This window comes from Triturus cristatus, chromosome 3_1 (assembly GCF_964204655.1).
Source record: "Triturus cristatus chromosome 3_1, aTriCri1.1, whole genome shotgun sequence".
Classification (NCBI taxonomy): Eukaryota; Metazoa; Chordata; class Amphibia; order Caudata; family Salamandridae; genus Triturus; species Triturus cristatus.
The window spans coordinates 249833260-249855127 of record NC_140583.1 but is presented as its reverse complement, the minus strand read 5'-3'; the positions used below and the strand labels follow the sequence as shown (position 1 = coordinate 249855127).

Here is a 21868-nt window from a genome sequence, read left to right as displayed (position 1 = left end):
GCTGGGGGTTGCCCTCTGAGTTAGAATTGACTTAAAATGCCCTGAATGTAAATGTAAATCCGTATTTGTAAAGCGCGAACTACTCACCCTTACGGGTCTGAAGGCGCTGGGAGCCGTTGTGGAAATTAAGTGAGCTATTGCCCAGAGTCACATGGTGCTGGGCTGAGCTGCCGCCGGAGCCGGGGATTGAACCGTGAGCCCTGTGCTCCGAAGTCAGCTGCCCTGGCCGCTGCACCACACCTCTCCACTGGATGGATAATAACTCCTCCCATGGGTAAAGGTGGTTTCGGCTTCAAGTGCAAAGGTTGCTGCCATCTCTTAAGTGTGATCACCAAGGTGATCTTTCACATATGCTCGCTTAACATATGACAGCTATTGGCACAAAAGTAAATTAACTTAATACTTTTATTCACAGAGTTAGGAAGGTGACAGGTTTACAAGTTAAAACTCGTGAGTGTTCTATTTTTATTGATAAAGTAGTCTTATTTCCACACCTTTTATGTTCACTAGTTGGGGAGGAAAAAAGTTAGGATTTTAGATAACAACACAAATCATAGCTTTTCTACTATCTATGCTGTTTGTCTTCATACTGTGGAAGACCAGCACCACAGCAGGATCAAGTCAAAGACATAAGATGCTTTATTCTTTAATGGAATTATGCGTGTTGCTAAAATTCATTGACCGCCTAAATACTCAAATACTTATATTCCCCAGAGAAGTTTTGCTCTCGGATCATACAGCCAGTTTGCATCTAAAGTACAGAACACTTATCCGGTATTGGGGTATCTTTCATAGATTTACATGGCTGAATCACCCCGCCGTCGAGGTGGAAGTCTCACGGTACAAATAAAATATATACACAATAGTAGTAAAATATCATACAATAGGCTATAATGGACCATAAAGTCACTACACAAACCTATCCTTGTCCTTTTGTAAAAAAGAACCAAATTTGGAACCCAGCCAATCAGGGAGTCTCCCTGAGCTCTGCTCAGTTTTTTCTCAAAGTTTGCTGATTACTGTGAGTACAGGATGTCTGAATCTTTAAAGAAAGTATTATTCTTGCCTTGTGGTTCCTGTGGGAAAAAGAGATTACATTTTGAGGATCCCCACAAGGAATGTAAATACTGTTTGTATCCTTCTCATAAGGTCAAGGACTGCAGGATGTGTAGAACCTTTTTCTTCAAAGACCCTAAAGGATAGAGAAGGCAGGTTATTGATCTGGCTGGAGAAATTGAAGGTGAGATCTGAAGTGGTATCTGAAGAGGATGATATTGAGAGCCTCTCAATGTCTAAGAAGAGAGATAGATCTGAAGATCCACCTGAAAGAGCTGGCAAATCATCTAAAAAGTCTCATCAGGAGACTGGCCACTCTTCCTCTAAAAAAGAGAAGCTTTCTTTCTCTTATGAGGGGAAAAACTGTGGAAACATCAAAAATGCCACTGAAAACGGCATTGAAACAGTCCAAGACTCAGTCAGAGTCTCTCAGATCATCGTCAAAAAGGACTCCGTCGATGACGAAGCTACCTCAGAGTTCGTCTACGCTATCTCTGTCGACGAAAGAACCGGTAAGATCTATTCCTTCGACAAAGACTAAATCCCCTCCGTCGACGTCACCGCCGACTATCACAGTCTCACCTCCATCGACAGCACCATCGACGATGGCCCCATTCTTGCCGACGCTCCCACCGTCGACAACGGTTCCACTCTCGTTGACGCTCCCACCGTTGACGACGGTTTCATGCTCGTCGACGCATCCACCGTCGACGACGACCTCCACTTCGATGACTTCATCGCCGACGAAGGGTATTCCGTCGACGATGACGACAACATCGACATTGACATCAGTAATGGCAGCGTCAGCTGCCCCTGTGTCTCCTTCTATGGTCATCTCGTCGGACGATCACTCGGAAAAGGCCTACTTCACTGCAAGTAACTCCTATTTTGACATCAAAATTAGCGTCTACGCTCCTGTCTGCGAGAGGCTACTACCACGAACTATCATACATTTCTCCATTGCCTCCAAGCCATTTTTTTGAAGCGTCAGAGGAAGATGGGCTGTTCAGCCCTGCACGCAGCCCTTCTCAGCTTCATGTTGAATACCATGAGGGTGATGAAGAAGAGTATTCTGAGGGTTATCCAACAGTGCAAAGGCCTCAAGTTTTATTGCCTCATCAGGAACCGGTGGTGCAGATGCCTGTAGCGTTGGTAGAGGACTTGGCAGCTATGCTGAAAGATTACCATACTTATTTTCCGAGTGCGGCTGACCCTATTCAAAGACCGCTTCCAACTCCATCTGTCTTGCATACTTACTTCAAGTTTATCTGCCCCGTCTGCTGGGTCTCAAAATATTGTACCTATACCGCAAGACCAAGGGGTACAAGATGATGACGAGGAAACGCTCGCTGAAGAGGGCGAACTCCCTAAATCGCCAACAACCGTGGATGAATGGGAGGATTACGCAATCCCTACACCATCATCGCCAGTTCCTCAGGCAATTGATTCCCCTCCGGAGGACATCAGAGGTTTTCATGCAGTCATGGAGAGAGCAGCGACACGATTTCACCTAACTATGCCTGTTAACCAGTCTGACTGCTTCCTCTATGATTTTAAGGATCAGAGCAGGAAATCGGTCCGCGCCATTCCCTTAATCGACCATATCTGGGAAGAGGGCGTCAAGATTATGAGGAACCCTCTATCTGTACCGGCAATTCTTCCCAGGATTGATAAGAAATATAAGGCCCAGATTGATGCCCCTGCTTGCCTGTCCGGTCATCCTAGGCCTGACTCGGTCATCTCTCAGACCGCTCAGCGCGGGTCAAGAAATCCATCGGCACCGATCACTGCGCCTCCTGACAAGGATGGTAGGAAGCGTGACAATATAGGGAAGAGGTTTACCACCATGGCAGGTGCTTCCGTTCGTGCCGCTAACTCATTGGCAATCCTTGGTAGGTATGACTGCCAAATGTGGTCAGATATTGCCCCATACCTTGAGTTTTTACCAGAGGATAAGAAACAGGAGGCGAGAAAAATTCTCCTGGAGAGGAAAAGAGCGGCATGGGAAGCGATCGACATTTCCATGTATGTAGCCTCCCTAGGATTCCAACAACTGGCTGGAGTGGCGGTCCTTAGTCGCCAGGGTTGGCTTAAATCCACCACTTTCCGTCCGGAGATTCAAAGCAAAATTCTCGACATGCCTTTTGATGGGGATGCGCTGTTTGGCAAGCACATCGATGATGCTCTGCAAGACATTAAAAAAGACACAGACACTGCCAAAGCCCTGGGTACGCTGCAATACTGAAGAATTCCTTTTCGACGCGCACGTGGCGGAGGGTCTTTCTCCTTTCGTGGAGGTTACCAAAAGTACCTACCCCAGTATAATCAGGGCAGATATGGTTTTCAACAACAACAACAACAATCTTACAGAGCGCCCCCTACTGCCGCTTGCAGACAACAGAACAGGAGGAAACAAACCCAACAGAAAATGGTAGGAAATACTGACGTTTTTCCAACACCTGCAACAGTTCGGCCAAGCTTCAACACCAAGACGCCGAACATTTCTCGTCATTTCAGCCAATGGGAAAATTTGACCTCGGACAAGTGGGTCTTGGAAATAATCCAATTCGGACACACCTTAGAATTTGTAAAACTCCCTCCTCCCCATCCACCTTTAAAGAAGCATCCACCACATCTAGCTCTTCTCAGGAAAGAGGCAAGGAGTATGCTACTAAAAGGAGATGTAGAGAAAGTGCCTCTCTCCCAAGTGGGAAGAGGTTTTTACTCCCGTTTCTTTTTAGTCAAGAAAAAGTCGAGAGAATGTAGACCATATCCTAGATCTGAGGAAGCTGAACAAATACATGCAAAAGAAATCCTTTCGCAAGGTTACTCTTCAAGAGATTCTATTGCTCCTAGACCATGCAGACTTCATGACCACACTAGATCTGCAGGATGCATACTTTCCCATCCCGATCCATCCCAAACATCGAATGTTCCTCCGTTTTTCTGTGGCAGGTGCGCATTTTCAGTTCAGGGTTCTCCCTTTTGGCCTGCGTTCAGCTCCAAGAGTTTTTACAAAATGTCTTGCTCCGGTTGCGGCTCATCTCAAGCTGCAGGGGCTGCGGCTTTTCCCGTATCTGGACGATTGGCTAATAAAAGGTCCTTCTTTTCATCAGGCTTCAGAAGCAACGTACATTACCTTCGCAAGTTTAAATCTCTGGGGCTGTCTCTCAACTCCCAAAAACCAGTTCTTCTTCCGTCTCAAAGGATTCAGTTTCTGGGGGCAGTTTTGGACTCTATCCAGGACAAAGCATCCTTGTCTGCAGAAAGACAATCACATCTGGTTTCTCTAGCGTCAGACCTGCGAAAAAGAAGGTTCGCTTCTGTGAGGGAGATAAAATCTTTTCTCGGACTGTGGTCCTCTGCAATCCTTTTGGTTCCTCATTCACGTGTCAGAATGAAACCTATCCAAGAAGAACTGGACAGGCAATGGCTTCAAATAAGAGGGTCGTTCAACGACCTGGTGAGGATAACCCCAGCTATGCGGGAGGCTTTGCTTTGGTGGCAGCGCTCCAGCAATGTCTCGACCGGGCTTACCCACCGTAATTCATCTTGACTACAGACGCATCTCTTAAAGGATGGGGTGCGCACCTCCAAGATCTCTGCATAAGAGGGAAATGTTCAAAAGCATTGTCAAGAATGCACATCAACATCCTGGAGCTTTGAGCTATTTTTCTGGCTCTACAGTCTTTTCTCCCAAGACTTCAGGGGTCATCAGTTCTCATAAGAACCGACAATACCACTTGTATGCATTACCTAAACAAGCAAGGGGGTACTCGTTCTCACATCCTATCTCAGCAAGCGCAGACCATATGGAAATGGCTCCTTTCTCATCACATCACTATAAAGGTGGAGCATCTGCCAGGAGTAAACAACACTCTGGTCGACTCTTTGAGCAGAACATCAAATTCTTGCCACGAATGGGAACTGGAACAGTCAGTAGTGGAACACATTTTTCAGATGTGGGACAGACCCAACTTGGATCTCTTTGCCTCCAAAGCAAATCGGAAATGCCCATGCTCTTGGGGAAGTGCCTTCATGATGAGATGGACGGGGATTTTCGCTTACGCTTTCCCTCCCTTTCCGTTGCTCCCAAGGCTTCTAAGAAAACTGGAACCGTGCCGAATGATTCTCATTGCCCCACGGTGGCCGCGTCCGCACTGGTTCACAGAGCATCTCCTACACTCAGAATGCAGTCCATTTCGTCTCCCAGTGTCTCCAACTCTATTGACAATGAGCAAGGGTCAGATTCTCCACCCGCATCCAGCCCTCTGCAGCTTCATGCCTGGCTTCTGAGCTTACTGAATTCAAGGAGCTAGGTTTACCGCAAGACTGTAGGGATATATTTGCAAAAGCAAGAGCTCCTTCTACTCTAAAAACCTATTCTCTGAAATGGAAACGTTTCTGTTCTTGGTGCTATGATAATGATACACCTCCCCTGGACTGTTCTCCTGAAGGTTCTCCCCTATCTTCTCTCATTAGCTAAGTCCAGACTCATGTTCGCATCTGTTAAGCTACATCTGGCCTCAATTTCAACTTACAGAGTTCTACTGGCGTCCCATCTCTCTGCTCCAACCATTTGGACAAGCAATTTTTTAAAGGTCTTTTCAGGACATTTTCACCCATCAGAGCTCCTCCCCCTGAATGGAGGCTTAATCTGGTTCTATCTCAGCTCATGAAGTATTTTTTTGAACCTGTGCACAAAGCTGAACTTAAATATCTCGCCTGGAAAACTGCTTTTTTGTTTGCGCTTACCTCTGCTAGGGAAGTCGGCGAAATTCAAGCATTTACTATCAAACAACCATACCTAAGGTGCACCAATGCCTATGTTCTTTTAAGGATGAATCCTATATTCATTCCAAAGGTTCCGTCTTCTTTCCATCTTAATGAGCCCATTATTTTACGTACTTTCTTTCCCAGTTCGTCTACCCCGGCTGAGAAGGCCCTACACACTTTGGACATTAAAAGGTGCCTTAAATTCTACTTATCTCGAACTGTATCCATTCGGAAGTCGGATCAATTGTTTGTATCTTATGGTGGTCAAAAACCAGGTACAGCAGTGACGAAGTCTACAATTGCAAGATGGATTGCATAAGCGATTCAATTTTGCCACTTTCAAGCTGGAAGAACTCTGTCTGTGCAGCCTAAAGCTCATTCCACAAGGGCGGTGTCATCATTGGCAGTGCTTTTTGCCAGAGTGCTGTTGGAGAAGATTTGTCGCGCTGCAACCTGGAAGAATGTGCACACATTCACACGGCATTACTGTCTGGATCTGGCTACAGAAGCTGTTGGTCAAGCAGTGTTACGCAACTCTTTTCAAATAAGGTAAGCCTCTTCCGAGAGGTGACTATCTTGTTTCATACTTTTGAATGCTGTCTCTTTTCATTGTTAATGTTTCTAATGTCTCTCTCATATGATGTGGCATATGTTATAAGTATGTTTACAATTATATTGCACAAAGTATCTAATGTGGTCTATATACCCACCATCCGCTAAGGGACTAAGATTTTTACTGCTAGCTAGTCCGATTCAGGCATGTGAATCTATGAAAGATACCCCAATACTGGATAAGAAAACGAGTTACTTACCTGTAACTTCAGTTAACCGATATTGGTATCCTTCATAGATTCACATGCAACTTACTCTCCTTCCCAGGGAGGCTTCCCTTATTACTATGTTCTGCTTACTGTCACTTGTGCTACGAAAATCTGAGGGACTTGTCTCTCTGTAGAGTGTTCTAGAGGGTGCTGGAGCCTGATTGGCTGGGTTCCAAATTTGGTTGTTTTTTACAAAAGTATAGGCTAGTGTAGTGACTTTATGGTCCATTATAGCCTATTGTATGATATTTTACTACTATTGTGTATATATTGTATTTGTACCGTGGGACTCCCACCTCGACGGAGGGGATGATTCAGGCATGTGAATCTATGAAAGATACTAATACTGGATAACTGAAGTTAAAGGTAAGTAACTCGTTTTCTTCTCCATAACAGATGCACAAATAAACCATTTGTATCTGTGCTGTCTGAAACGAAAAGGAAAAAGTTAAGAAAACTGCAAACTACATTAAAGATGTGATGAACGAATGGGGCACACACCTCAAGGGAAGGCAACTCGTTGTTTAAAGTCTATTTTAAGATCCAACCATGTTGGAAAGCCAGCAGCTCGAGTGAGTTCCAATTGGCATCTCCTCAGTAAGAGCACTACAGGGATTCCAGGGGGATTTAGCTAACTTGATGGCCACCACAACCAGCAAAGGTCAAGTTAATTACTCTTTTAAACATTGAGGCAAAAGTCTTCCCAATTGTTCTTTTAAAGGAATTAGAAGGGTGGCTTTTCATTAAGAACCCTTTAGTCAGACTGATTCTCAGTAGAGGACGGTACTTCATATAGTATCTTGGCTGTGTTATTTCTAATTGAAGAGGCGTTACTCCAGAATTTGCCACTTTACTCTTGCTTTAGAGACTTTCCCGCAATACGTCACAGAGTAGATAAGAGGTCTGCTTTGGTCGAAGTTATATGTTTGAGGGATTCCTGCTAATCTGGTAAGAGCAATGCAACGTCTCTGAGAACACAAGACTGCGTTAAATTGTTGGTACTGGTTCTCGCATGTCTAAAATTGTTAAATAATGGTTGGACGCGAGGCTGCGTTTCAGCCCTGTTATTATTCATTGCTAAACGTTCTAGATGGTACCATCACAAACTCCCCTGAATATGCCTTAAAACCAACATTGGCCTTGCAGTGTGCAGACAATATTGTGCTCTGCTCTTATGAAGCCATTTTGCAAAGACTTCTCTCTGTCGTGCCAGCGTACTTTGAGTTCAACAAGATGCGAGTCTAAGCAAAACCAAAGAGATTATGTTTATTAGGAAGATTCTAAGGCAAGGCAGTTGCTTTTAAATGGGGGAAGCCTTGGAGAAGGTGCCTAGGTATACGCTTTTGCCTTGCACTCAGTGATACACTGTCAAACCATTGTTTGCCATCACCCCACAAGGAGCGCCAAATTAATTCCATCTTTTTTTTTCTCAGCAGAAATTTTCATAGGCTTTTCCTCTAGTTTTCTAGACATTTCCCAGTGTGACACATACAGAACTTTGAGTGTAACTTGCACAAACAATCCAGAGCTTTGGAGGCCCCAAACATGGAACAATGCTACTACCATCTCTGGTCAGCTGAAGACAGCACCTGAAATGGTTAGTGTGGATTCAAGCACGTGTAGGGAAAAGTCATTTGAGAAGCCTTTAGAAGGAATAGTCCAAATGCAGCTCTTGAATCATTAAATGTTCTTGAGCTGTGGGAAAGTGCTTGTGCTCCAGGTCAGTTCATTTGGCACGTTAAAAGGCAGGCCATGTTGATTTCCCATAAGGAAGTCAAGTAGGCCCTCATGAAAAAAACACATGCCTGCTCAAGTATTAATTCTGATAAGTCAGTTCTGGCCATTCACATCTATATGCTGCCTTTTCTCTCTGTTTTTTAAATACATTACTTGCTCCAGTTCGGCTTGGCATCTTGCCGACGTTAGACTGTACTACAAAATAAAAAAAGTTTTCAAGCTGCCACAAAATGCTGATTGTGTGCATATAAAATAAAATCGTTGGCCAAATGCATTTCTATTTTGCAGGAAATGGTTAAAACCAATGTTTACTTGTTTTAACATCCGTTCCTGTCGCCCGCGCTTATTTTGTGTCTGGAAGGCTGGCATCCACAAACGTCGGTTCGTTTTATTACATTTTTTGAAGCCTGGTATTGTGACCCCTGAACAGAGGAGGCTTATACATACAGCTTAAGATCTATTTAGCACTATTTTTAAACATTTGGTAATATGAAACGTGCATTTCTAAATTCTTCTGGTTGATTCAGAGCACCGCTGCTCATGAATAGGCTTTTTAGTGTAAACAACTGCACGATTGAGGTTCCACTGTGAATAGTTTGTTTTTAAGCTTTTGAATTGAGACCAGGGTTGCTGGCATCAATGTATGCTGTTGTGGTTAATCTCCCTTTGATATTTGTGCGCTTTTTAGGCAGTCGAAATGAGGTGCATTACTTGATACACACGTTTTGTGTTGGATAGTTTTAACTAAATGCACAATAAAAACAGTTGGATGAAACTGTTCCTCCTGTACTCAGCCGTGGAAACTGCACACTCATTCCTGAAAGAGGTTACAACTTTTAAAACCAGTGGGAAAGCTCTGTATAAGGGCTTAAAAGCAAGATTTATGGAAGTTATGTATTAATCCGGGCAACAAGAGGGGTCTGTGAACTTCCTAGAAAATACTGTTTTGTGCAAGGTGGAAGCCACATGGCTTCTGTTGGATTTAAAAACTACTAAAAAACTAAATTGTGTGTAAAGAAAACTGTTTTGATATTGCCTTGTGCATGGATAGTTTTCCCAAATCAAGGGTGCTATTCAGAAAGTTCCATTTAACTACCAGTTTTAGGAATGTCCCAGAAGCTCTGTGAGCCTTCATTTTGCAGACAGAGACGTTTTTCATATGGATCTAGGCAATGCCTTCAACTAAGAATATCTGCAGAGTATCCAGAAAGCATGGAAGGTTGCCAGGCATGCAGCATGCACCATATACAAGGAGAACGAAGGATCACTTCAGCACTTCTGGTATGCACAATATCCGATGGCGAGTTTCTGTGTAGGATATTATTGTGAACTTTGGAAATAAAAAATCTATGGCCTGTTTCTGTGGTAGAGGGAGGTCCTGTGCCACATCCTGTTCCAGAAGAGTTTCTTTATAAAGGACTTGAAAAAAATAACAACAGGTACAAGGACATTGCAGTCTACCGGTATATGGAGCAAATGTCTTATTTGTCACCTGGAGTTCAACCAAAAAAATATGCAGAACATATTAAGGATTGGAACTCAAGTTTGTTTTCTGTAGCCAATGAATTTAGCTCTTTTGATTTTTTTACTATATTGTCGATATTTTCCATCTATATTTGGTCTAAAACACACATGCATCCCTACGTAAATTACCTTCTTATTTTTCAAGATATTTTATGTCTTCATCCTGCACCAAAATATCAGGAATGTGCTTTGTATGTAGCTGCGTAAAGCAGATTCCGAGGCATGGGGCTGGATCGTGATGACTGCCCATGGCGGTTGGGCCCAGGGCGTAGTCTGGTGTGGTGACATCCTGTGCAAACAGCCAGCTGCACACTTCCAAACCAGAATAAATGGAAGTATGGGGCAGGAAAGGTTGACACTACATGCTGCTGAATGATACACTTAGCTCCCGAGGCTGCACTGTACAATAACAAATGCAGGCCACTTCAAATTCTGGGGGCATAGTTCTGGGCTTGCGGCATAGCTGGAAGGTACGCCATGCCCCAAATACCTGCTTCATATGGTGGGTTGTTTCTATATCATAAAATGAACTAAAAAAATATGTTTAGGGAAAGTTATGGTTCTTTTATTCAGAAATCAATACAGTTACAAGAAAAAAAGTAAACTATATACATTTTCCTTCAGCTTCATTTGAAGCAACCATAAATCCACCTTATTCCACGGCTCATAAACTTACGTGTCACAATTAACATCCCCGAAGACATTATAATTGACCTCGCTAGTGACATCACATTTAATAATCTACGTTGTTCCACAATATAAATAGTTATAACTTTATCACCACTGACACCTGTGATGGCATGATGAAGCCAGTCCAGGACACTGCAGCTCACAAACTATAAGGCTCAACCTTTGGGTTTGCACAGGGGGCTAAGCAGGAGTAGAAGAGTGATGCAAAGGGGTGGGTGGATTTTCTGCAGATGCGCTCCTACAGTGGGGATTGAACCACCGGAAAGGAGGGTGAGTTGGAAATGCGCAAGACAGCAAGGTTCCAGGCACTTAGCTGGGTGAAGGGGGAATCGAGCGCTGCGGATTTGGCGTGCAAGGGTAAAAGGAAAAAGGGTCGTGCTGGGCGGGAGGGAGCAAGAGAGAAGGCCAGTGTTGGTGGTGGCGAAGAGCCATCCAGGTAGGGCTAGGTGGAGTTTCATATTAATACTACCCTTACTGTGCTGGCCTTGTTCTGTTTGGAGAAATTGTATGTTGTAAGCTGTTTTACCACAATGTTTGGACACTGCTCGAGGAAGCTTGCACTGCATCTTGTCATATATCTGATGTAGTATGACACGTTGCTGGTAATACCATTCTTTCATTTGTGATGTTTTTCCTTTTCTGTTTGTAGCGGAGCCAGTAGGGAGGAGACGAGAGCTGCTTCATGTAGAGGTGAGTAGAGATGAGGCTTCCTATATAATTGATGGGCTTGTTCTGCTTTTAGTACAAAACGTGAAATCGGGTGCTATTTACAAATATCCTAATAGCTTGAGAAGTAAGAGTAAGAAAATGAAAGTGGTGCACATATGAAGGCGCAGATATGTTTGCAACAAATCTATATATACTGCAGTGTTCTGGGCTGATTTAATCGGTATATTACGGTAACGGGTAACACGTTTCGACCGTCCATGCGGTCTTTTTCACAACAATGCCAAATCGTCATTTTGATTTTTAATTCTTTCCCCACCATTTAAAGTGACACTGCAATCATTCTCCATAGCGTTACAGGACAATAATTTTTTACAGTCAAAATGTTCAATAAAGTTTTCTCTCTTTTTGACCATTGATACCACATCACAAAACTTTCTTGTTCTCCAGTAACCTTTCAGCACATTAAATTGCACTGCTCACTTATGGAAAACATTGACCTTAACACTTACTTTCAAATGTCTATATCATGTGACTAACACCACCATGTGCATTTCGTTCCCTCATTTTGTAAGTAAGACCTTGGAGATCATTATCGGGGCTATAAGCGAACTGTTACTCCTTCACTACCTTCAGTACAAGAGTAGCTCAGTTACGCTTGATCACCATAAAATACAATTCTAGTGCTTTGATCTTCTTCCCCTTATTCTCCTTCAAGCATAAGTCTTCAAGATTAAATTTAGAGCCAGTGCTCTAACTTTATGAAGCCTTTTCGAATCACTTTCAGTTGTTTACCACTCTATCCATCATCGGACCATCAGACCACTAGATTCCATTAAATCATGCTCCTTGATTTATCATAGAACTAAGAAGTATGGCACACCTTAATCTCCATTCTTGGATATCGACCCATATTACTGCTTCCCAACTCTCTAATGACTACTTTAATATAACTCATTCCCCTAGACTGGGTTTCAATGAAAGGGCAAAGTGCAATCATGCAAACTCACTAATAGTAAAGTGCTACAAGCGGAGCTGCCTTGTCGGACCCTAGATGGAGACTCAATATTGCTAATATTAAAGTGTTGTATGCTTAGTTCAAGTATTCATCCCATTGAAGAGCAAGTGCCCCAAAGTACACTGTGCTCGTTGTCCGTGTCTCCCCCTCGTTACCACGATCTACTTACTCAATGTAAAGTGCCCTGTGCTCAAAGTTAAAAACCATATCTACAATTGATCATATATACTATTCAAAACGGATTGGTTTACAGGTTCAGTTCGATTGAATAGAAAATTAATTAGAAATGCAGATGCAGGTCTTCATCAATATTAAGACCTACAGGGACCTTGATATTGGCCCATAAAGTGTGTTTGGATTCTAATTGCCTTGGGCACCGTTCCCTATTGCCTCCCCTACTGCGGGCTGATACTTGATCTATTACAAAGTACTCTCAATTATCTACTATTGTGTACTTGCTCAAAATGCAACCCTGGAGTACTACAATTGATGGCGGGGTGGGTTGCCTGCAATCGTTAAGTTTAACCACTTACAGACTAAAGCACTTGAAATCAATTGAGACGCCATCCACTAGAAAGAGTTATGCCTTAAAATGGAATGGGTACTTTGTGTGGTGCCGCAAAAACAATTTTCCATCAGTGTGTGTCTGATGAGACAGAGATATGTAGGTACCTCACACACCCAGTGGACTGCAAGTTAACTATTGAGTTGTTAAGGGTGCATTTGGCAATTATTACAGCATACATAAAAGGAGTACATGTGAAACAGATGTTTGTTATGTTAAAACATTCAGGGAAGGAACTAAAGGACATTTCTCTTCACGTACTGTCCCTGCACAACAGTGGAGCCTAAATTTGATGCTGGTGGACTTACGAAGTTAGCTTTTAAGCCCATGTACAAAGCTTTGGTCACCTTACGTTGAAGACAGCATTCAATCAATCAATCAGGGGTTGGTAAAGCGCACTACTCATCCGTTAGGGTCGCAAGGCGCTAAGTGGGAGGGCAAGTGCAGCTCCGTTGGGGTCATCTGAAGAGCCAGGTCTTGAGGTCTTTCCTGAACTGGAACAGTGTAGGGCTTTGCCTGAGGTGGAGGGGGAGGTTGTTCCCTGTCCTGGCTGCGAGGTAGGAGAAGGACTTTCCACCTGCTCTGTTCCTGTAGATGCGTGGGACGGAGGCAACTGTGAAAGTAAGCGAGTTGCAGGCATTCACAGTACGGGAACCATACCTAAACCATTAACAAGGGTGATGTTGCCATGCAACCGCATCTTAAATTTCTGCCAAAAGTTGTGTCGCCATTCCATTGTTAAACGGACCAGAAATACCCTGACATTCTTCCAGAAGCGGAGTAGAGCAGCAGAGAAAGCACCACACCCATCGGACGGAAGGAGGGCAGTTATGTACTGCATACAGAAAACTCATAACATCAGAAAGACCACACAGTCTTCTGTGTGACCCTTGCCACAGGCACTGGGTACAGTACTGATGAAGAATTGCATGTGGATAGCACAGTCTGTTGAACACTGCTGTCTTATGGCTAACAAAACATTGCAGGTAAAACCTAGGGCACATTCCTCCAAGAAAAAGTGACACTATTAGCATTCATGGCCAATGTAACACTAGAGGACATTTGCAAGGCGACCACATGATCTTTCGAACACTCATTGACAAGACCCTATTGCGTAGACCTAGAAACATGCAAGGAGGTGACAGAAGGGCAGTCAATACTGAAACGCTTGTACTCCTCTAACCCCTCTTCAACCCCTCTCCACCCTCCATGTACAGATAAGGTAATTTAGCTATGTAACTTTGCGCAGCATGCGAATATAGAGAAGGTTTCAAGCTGCAAATGAAACCAGTTACTTACCTGTAATAATGGTTTTGTAGCTTGACGCTTGTCTAGATTCACATGCAACCCTCCCACCTCCCCAACGAAGGAGGGCAGTGGAGTAAACAAAAACAGAACACAAAGAACCTAGGAGGCTGGTCACGCTAGTGGGAACTGTGGGCATGTCTTATTCAGGCTCTGCCTGTGTCATTGCTCACCACAAGTAGGAAAATAAATTGTACTCCATCTCTTCGATCGCCAGTTTATCCCAGCGTTTAAGCTGCATAACCATTATCACAAGTAAGCCACAGTTTCTTTTTACTGTGTACATAATCTATTCACATACAACATTGAGTGGTTGGGCTAGCCCATGCATTTTTCCTGTGTGTACAGGCTGTCATTGACACTCATATATAATCATAATTTAATGCCAGCCTTCCTCTCTGAGTCAAAAATGGTGTTATAGCTGTTGATCTTTATTAACTCTTTATAAAGTTTAGGATGGGCTATTTAGCATTCTTAAATATCTAGTGTGAGGAGCCCTATTTGTTCATCAAACATACTTGATAGGATTTTATTTATTTAATTTTTATTTAATTTATTTAGTTGTGATTTTACAAAGTATTAACATGTTTCAGATATGTATAAACTTTTCACCATAATTAAGTTCACTGTATGCTATAATGCATTTTGAGAACTTAAGACAATAGTGTTCTTTACAACATCTGATCATATGTTTGATTCATACCATAATAGTGGGCAACATGCAATCAGTCCCGACTCACCCCCTCTACCTAGCCCCAGATTGTATATATTGCTTCAGTGGACCCTCGATATCCTTTGGTCGGAGACTTCTGGTAATTCCTCTGTGTACGTCGTTAACTGCTCTTTGCAGTATATCAAGTCCATTATCCAGTCCTTAACATTGGGAGCTTTCCTGCTACCCCATTTCATTGCAACACGTCGTTTGGCCAACAGAAGGGCAATAGATATCAGCCTGCGGCTTGACAAGGACTCAAACCTTTAACAATACCAGTAGACAAAGCTGCGGAGTGTTAATTAGTGATGCTGCAAGCATATTCCTCAGTACTTTATTCACCTCATCCCAGTATTGTCTTATTGTGGGGCATGCCTATGCTACATGTAGAAAGTCTGCTTGCGCAGTTGCGCAGTATGTGCATATATCATTCTCTCAAAGGCCATATCTGTGCAATTGCAGTGGAGTGTAATATGTTTGCTGCAGAAATGTAAAATGGATAATGCGCGAATTACAGTTAGGCGTGAGCATCTCAGTTATCGTGCAGCAGGATACACAATATTCTACTGATAGTGGTGTATCTAAAATGGTATTCCATTTGTCCATCACCTTTTCAGTTTGCCTGTGTTCTTCTTGCTCTGCTGCGGTGTAGAGTTTGGAGACAAGGTGGGCACGTGTAGGTGTCTGCAGAGTATAAAGTATTGGAGGTTCCTGAGGGAGTGTTGAGTATAAATCTTTAATTTCCAGCCACAGTCTGAGGTATATGAAAATAGTAATGGGGGTATTCATTGTGTCGGCAATGACTAGGGGGTTAATGAGTTGTTCGTACTGGAACAAGTCACCCATGGTACGCAAGCCGATATCGGCCAATATTATCCGCGCCTTCTGTTCTTGTGTTGCGGATATATCCGGATGTTGTAGTAGTGGAAGGGCAGGAGCATAGAGAGGAAGCTTATGGGCTTGTCGCCCCAATGCACGCCAAGTTGCTATTGTGCTTGGGGATGGATTTATCTCAACGCGGGTTACCCCAGTGTTTATTTGCAGAATGAGGGCTGCCGGTGGAGTTGGGTGCGTAATATCATTTTCAATTGCAATGTGTGGGAGATAGTTATGTGGATGTCGCCAATTGTGTGCATAGTGTACCTGGGCACACAGACAGTATAATTGTATATCCGGGGCACCAAATCCCTCTTGGGCATAAGGACGCATCAGCTCCCTCCAACTAATTCGTGATTGGCGACCTGCCCAGGTGAGTTTGTTAATTTGTGATTGCAATTGTCAAAAGAATTGCTGCGTAAATGGAATAGGATAGTAAGGAATGGGTATAGAAAACACGGCAATACGATCATTTTCTGGATTACTATGCGATCTGCCAATGATGGTAGTAATCGTATCGAACGGGCCACCTGGTGTTCTAACTTAGAGAGGGCTCTCCCATAATTTTCCCTGATTACCTACCCTGTAGCTCTGTGTACCCAGATTCCTAAATATTTAACTGGGTCTGACTGCCAGAGCAGTGGAAAATCCTGCGGAAACTGTGTGGTGCATGTAGTCAATGGGATGACCATTGCCTTGGACCAATTTATGCTTTATCCATACTTCTCGAACCAGACATATTCCCTCAGCAGGGGCAGTAGATTCCCTTCTGGGTTGCGGACGTATAGAGCCATGTCATCAGCATATAATGATATGCCTATGGGCCGCTACTGGAATCGAAGTGGCGCATTATTGTGACGTTATCGTATTTTGCATGCCAAGGGCTCAACAGCTAACGTGAACAGTAGCGGTGAAAGAGGACAGCCTTGCCTTGTTCCTCATTGATCATTACTCTTTGCGTCCGTCGTGATGCCGTTCACACGGATTCTTGCAATCGATTAGGAGTAAGACCTCCGACCCTCGGTCTAGGTCCACTCTCTCCCTGCAGCTCTGCTGTGCCGTCTCTTGCCTCCAGACCCTACGTCCTCTTTGGGAGGTTCAAGGCTACTGCCCGCTCCTGCTGCCCTCTCCAACTGGGACCAGACTGCCTGCAACCACTGTAACCTTTCTCAGCCGTTTTTTTTCTTATTTTTTCCCTGCTGTGTCACTGTTATTGTGCTCATCTGCGTCTTGCTCTAATTCCACCACTGTTTTTATTTTCTTGCGCCTGCCTGTTCCTTTCGCCGCTGCTGCCCCTGCGACCCCTCCCCTCACCCAGGAATTGCCCCGCTCCGATCTCCCAGCCCCTCCTCCCTCCCGTCCAGCGGATGAGCACAGCGGACGCGCCAAAGGCAAGCCCGTCTGCGCCTGTCCCCGACCGCGGCCAGCGTCAGGAACCCTGGACCTCCCACTACCCATCGCTACGACACCACCACCCTCCTCGCACTCAACCCTGGAAGACTTAAAGAATGCCAACAGGCCTCGCCAAACACGACCCAAGGCCAGTTCTCCTGCCTCCACGGCTGCCAGACCCTCACCTCCACCCCGGCCTCCATCACCGCCGACGCCAGCAACGGCGACACCCTAAAATGCATCCTCCTCAACATAAGCTCCGTACGTAAACACGCCACGGAAATCACGCCCCGAACACCCTTCGCCACCACCATCACTGACTTCATCGCACTTCACGCCATTGCCTCAACAAACTACATAATCATTGGAGACCTGAACTTCCACCTCGACAACCCCAGCGACCCCTAATCCACTATCCTTCGTGACAACCTCGTCCAGCATCGGACTTAAACAACTCGTCAACACACCAACCCACAGAGCAGGACACACCCTCTACTCCATTTTCGCGGCAGGAAACAGCATCCACTTCAGCCACACAACGCAGCCGCAATGGACCGACCACCACTGCGTACACTTTGCCATCAACAAACCCAAGGCATCCAAACCAGCCCCACGCCCACCACGAAGGAACTGGAGCAAGGTTACCGACGAGCAACTTCACTCCACCCTCAACCACATCTGGGCACCCGACACAAACCACGCAGCCAGAGAACTCCACACCTGGATCTCTGACTGCACAGACGAGCTTGCCCTGCTACGCAACCCCGCCCCAGCAAAGCCGCCTGATTCACCACTGCTCTCCAAGAAGCCAGACGCACCTGCAGACGCCTGGAGAAGAACTGCAGAAACACCAAGACAACCGAAAACCACACCACCTACAAGGACGCCATGATGGACTACCACAACCAGATCAGAGCCACCAAGAGGAACTTCATCCACAACAAAATCCTGGCCAACTCCAAGAACTTTTCAGTGTCATTCAAGAATTCACCAAACCACGCAGCGAAGTCACAGACATCACTCCATCCCAAGACCTTTGGGACAAGCTTGGAACCTATTTCCACCTCAAGATCAAAAACCTCTAGAACAACTTCATCGACCACCAGCCAGGCGCCACAGACGGCCCCACGCCTCCCAGAAACACCAGCCAGCCCACCATCTTCAACTGGACACCGATCACGGCCGAAGACACCCCCTCGACCATGAAAAGTATCCACTCGAGGGGCCCCCCAACTCTGGCCCCCCTCACATCTACCACAGAGCCGTGGCTGCCATCGCACCTGAACTACAACGCAACATCAACACCACCTTCAAAACAGGCACCTTCCCAGACCGCACACTAGTTGCCAGACTACACGACGCAGAGATACAAGGAACAGCCCTGTACTGGATCCTATCATTCCTCAGTGGAAGAAGCCGAAGGATCACACTCCCACCCTTCCTCTCTGACCCCACGAAAATCACCTGCGGAGTCCCACAGGGTTCATCCCCGAGCCCCACCCTCTTCAACATCTACACGGCCCCCCTCGGAGCCATCGTCCGACAACACGGCCTCAACATCGTATCCTACGCCGACGACACCCAGCTCATCCTATCCCTCACCAAAGACCCCACCACTGCCAAACTTAACCTCCAGAAAGGAATGCTAGACATCGCAGTCTGAATGACCAACAGCTACCTGAAGCTCAACGCCGAGAAGACAGAAGTCCTCGTCCTCGGTACCACCCCTTCTGCATGGGACAGCACCTGGTGGCCGACCGCTCTTGGAAGCCCACCTACCACTTCAGACCACTCCGAGAACCTCGGCATCGTACTCAAATCATCCCTCACTATGAACAGACAGGTGAACGCCGTCACCTCCAGCTGCTTCAACATCCTCCGCAAGACCTTCAAGTGGATCCCCCCTGAGTCAAGGAAGACAGTCAACCACGCACTCATCACCAGCAGACTGGACTATGGAAACGCAGTCTACGCCGGCATCAACAAGTCCCTACTCCGCAAACTCCAGACTATACAGAATACCGCCGCCAGACTCGTCCTCGGCATCCCCCGACACGAACACATCATTCAACACCTACGAAGTCTCCACTGGCTCACCGTGGAGAAAAGAGTCACTTTCAAAATCCTCACTGACGCCTACACAACAACGGACCCAAATACCTCAATGACAGAATCAACTTCCATTTACCCAAAAGAAACCTCCAATCTTCCAACCTCGCACTGGCCGAAACCTCACGCATCCACAGAGCCAGAGCCTGTCACATTGCAGCCAAGACATTGAACGAGCTACTTGCAGACATCAGACGCGGGTCCCCTCCCTGAACACCTTCAGGAAGACCCTCAAGACCTGGCTCTTCGGAAAAACAGATCTGCGGACACCCCACTCAGTGCCTTGAGACCCTCACGGGTGATTAGCTCGCTTACAATTCCCTGATTGATTGTACAGTAGCTGAATCCAGCGAAGATAGCTCTGTGGGAATCCCATTCGTCCGAGGACCGTGAATATGTACCCCCATTCGATAGAGTCAAATGCCTTGGCCGTGTCAAGCAGCGCTGCTGCTGCAGGCAGCTCGGGATCAGCTGTGCCCTATTCGTAGGCCTCCGTATACAACATGAGAAGATGTGGAACTAGGATGTCACTGTATTCTTTATAAAATGTGTCTGGTAGGCCATCCATACTGGTGGCTTTCCCATTTGGCAAGGACCTTATCGCTCCCTTAACTTTATTGGCTGTTGTAGGTTGCATAAAGTATTCACTTTGCGTATCGGACTGTCAAGCTAAGGCCACGTCTTCCAGATATTCTGTGATTTTGCTTTCTATGACCGTTTGTCGTGAAGTGTAGAGCTGCGAGTAGTAGTCTGTGAACACCCTTAATATAGCCGCTGTATTATAATGCTCTCCGCTGTGGGCATTTGCTATCTTCACTATGTGTGTGCGAATGTGCTGCAGCCTTGCTGCAAGCGTGTGTCCTCTGCCGCCTCCTTCCCCATATCTGTGCGCTGTGTCTCTGCGGGTCTTGGAGGGGTGGTGCTAGCTTGGGTACAATCCTATCTTAGTGGGTGCTCCCAGAAAGTGGCTTTACAACTTATGCTTCTAGACCTAAGCAAATTAAACGTGGCGTCCCTCAGGGCTCAGCCCTAAGCCCCCTGTTGTTTAATGTCTACCTAGCTCCGCTCTTTACTCTCATCGCCAATTGGGGTGTCAAGGCGATTTCCTACGCTGATGACACCCAGCTGATTTTTCCATTTAAGGAGCGGTCCGCAGACACTTTTGAACTTTAAGGGCTGCCTACAAGATATAGCACGCTGGATGAATGCTAATAAATTAAAGCTCAATGCCGAAAAAACCGAAGTTTTGTTTTTCGGCAGCGGCTTAGCTCCAGAGCCAGTTTTGTGGTGGCCATCAGAGATGGGGTCACCACCAATACCGGGTTCGTGCGCCAGGAATCTGGGTGTGAAATGGGAGGCAAATTTATCCTTTTCTGCTCAAATTAAGCAGGTTTCTTCTGGCTGTTTTAGCATAATGAAAAATCTACGGAGAATCCTCCATTTTTTACCGGAGGATTGCCGGAAATCAATAGTACATGCTACAGTCACGTCCAGGCTAGACTATGCCAATAATCTATATCTTGGCCTCCCTAAATATGCCATAGGACGTCTCCAAACAATTCAGAATGCGGCTGCGAGACTGGTGTTACGAATACCTTTCAAACACCATGTCTCTCCGTATTTGCAGAAACTCCATTGGTTGAAGGTGGAGAAGCGAATCCAATTTAAGGCCTTGACTCCGGCGTATCGGGCCTTTAAAGGAAACTTTCCTAACTATCTTAAGCAAAGATTGAGCATATATAAACAACATCGGGTGCTACGATCTAATTCTCAGACTCTTATGCAGGGGCCTCGTTTTGGGAGGGCCCGTTTGGGAGGGAGGACTTTCACGGTGGGTGCAGCATTACTGTGGAATGCCCTTCCAGAACCCCTGCGGAAGGCAAACACTGAATTCAGTTTTAGAAAAACTTTGAAAACATGGCTTTTTTAGTTCTCTAGTTTTGTAGGCTGCAACTCAGCTCCTTCTAGCGCCGGGACACCCCTATTTGGGGTAGCCATGCGCTCTATAAATCGTATTAATAATTATAAAAACCTGTCCGCTCTTTCTGCGGCCTCTTGGTAGTCAGACATTTTGTCCCTAATATTGGCCAACAGCGTAGCATCCAATGTTTACTCATGTTCTCTTTCCAGTGTCTGGATTGTTGTTTCTAGCTTAATAAGCTGTTGGCGGATGTCCTGCAACACGCCATTTTGTTTACTTATGCATACCCTCGCACTGTCACCTTGAAGACTTCCCATAGTATTAGCATACTTGTGACTGATCCTGTGTTATATTCAAAGTATTCCTTGACAGACTGCTGCACCTCCACTTTGAAAACTTGGTCTAATGGTGCTGCAGTCAGGAAGCACCATGTAAATTGTCTAGGTGTGTGCGTGGGAGGTGCAATACCAAATGAGCAGGGGCATGATCAGAGAGGGTTTTGGGCAGGTGCTCCACAGTCCGCGTCCACGTGCTGACTTCCCGAGAAGCCAGACAGAAATCTATCCTGTACCATGAATTGTGCGTAGTTGAGGAATAGGTGCTTCCCGTGGCCCGGGATACCTTAGCCTCCATAAATCAATTAAGTTCTGCTCTTCCATGCCCTCCTTAAGCACCCTAGCTGCCTGTTTGCCGTATCTAT

General features: G+C 45.4%; 1 protein-coding gene across 7 annotated transcripts in view; it reads left to right on the top strand.

Annotated features, from left to right (window-relative positions):
- Positions 1 to 21868, top strand: part of ULK3 (unc-51 like kinase 3) — a 221721-nt gene that overhangs the window by 142718 nt on the left and 57135 nt on the right. For all 7 annotated transcript variants that reach the window (XR_014978779.1, XR_014978778.1, XM_085643806.1 and 4 more), the window contains exon 13: positions 11254 to 11294. Coding sequence is in view for 5 of the 7 variants with exons in the window: in XM_085643806.1 (XP_085499932.1) it covers positions 11254 to 11294 (41 nt within the window). In the remaining 2 variants the exon portion in view is untranslated. The remainder of the gene's footprint in view (positions 1 to 11253; positions 11295 to 21868) is intronic.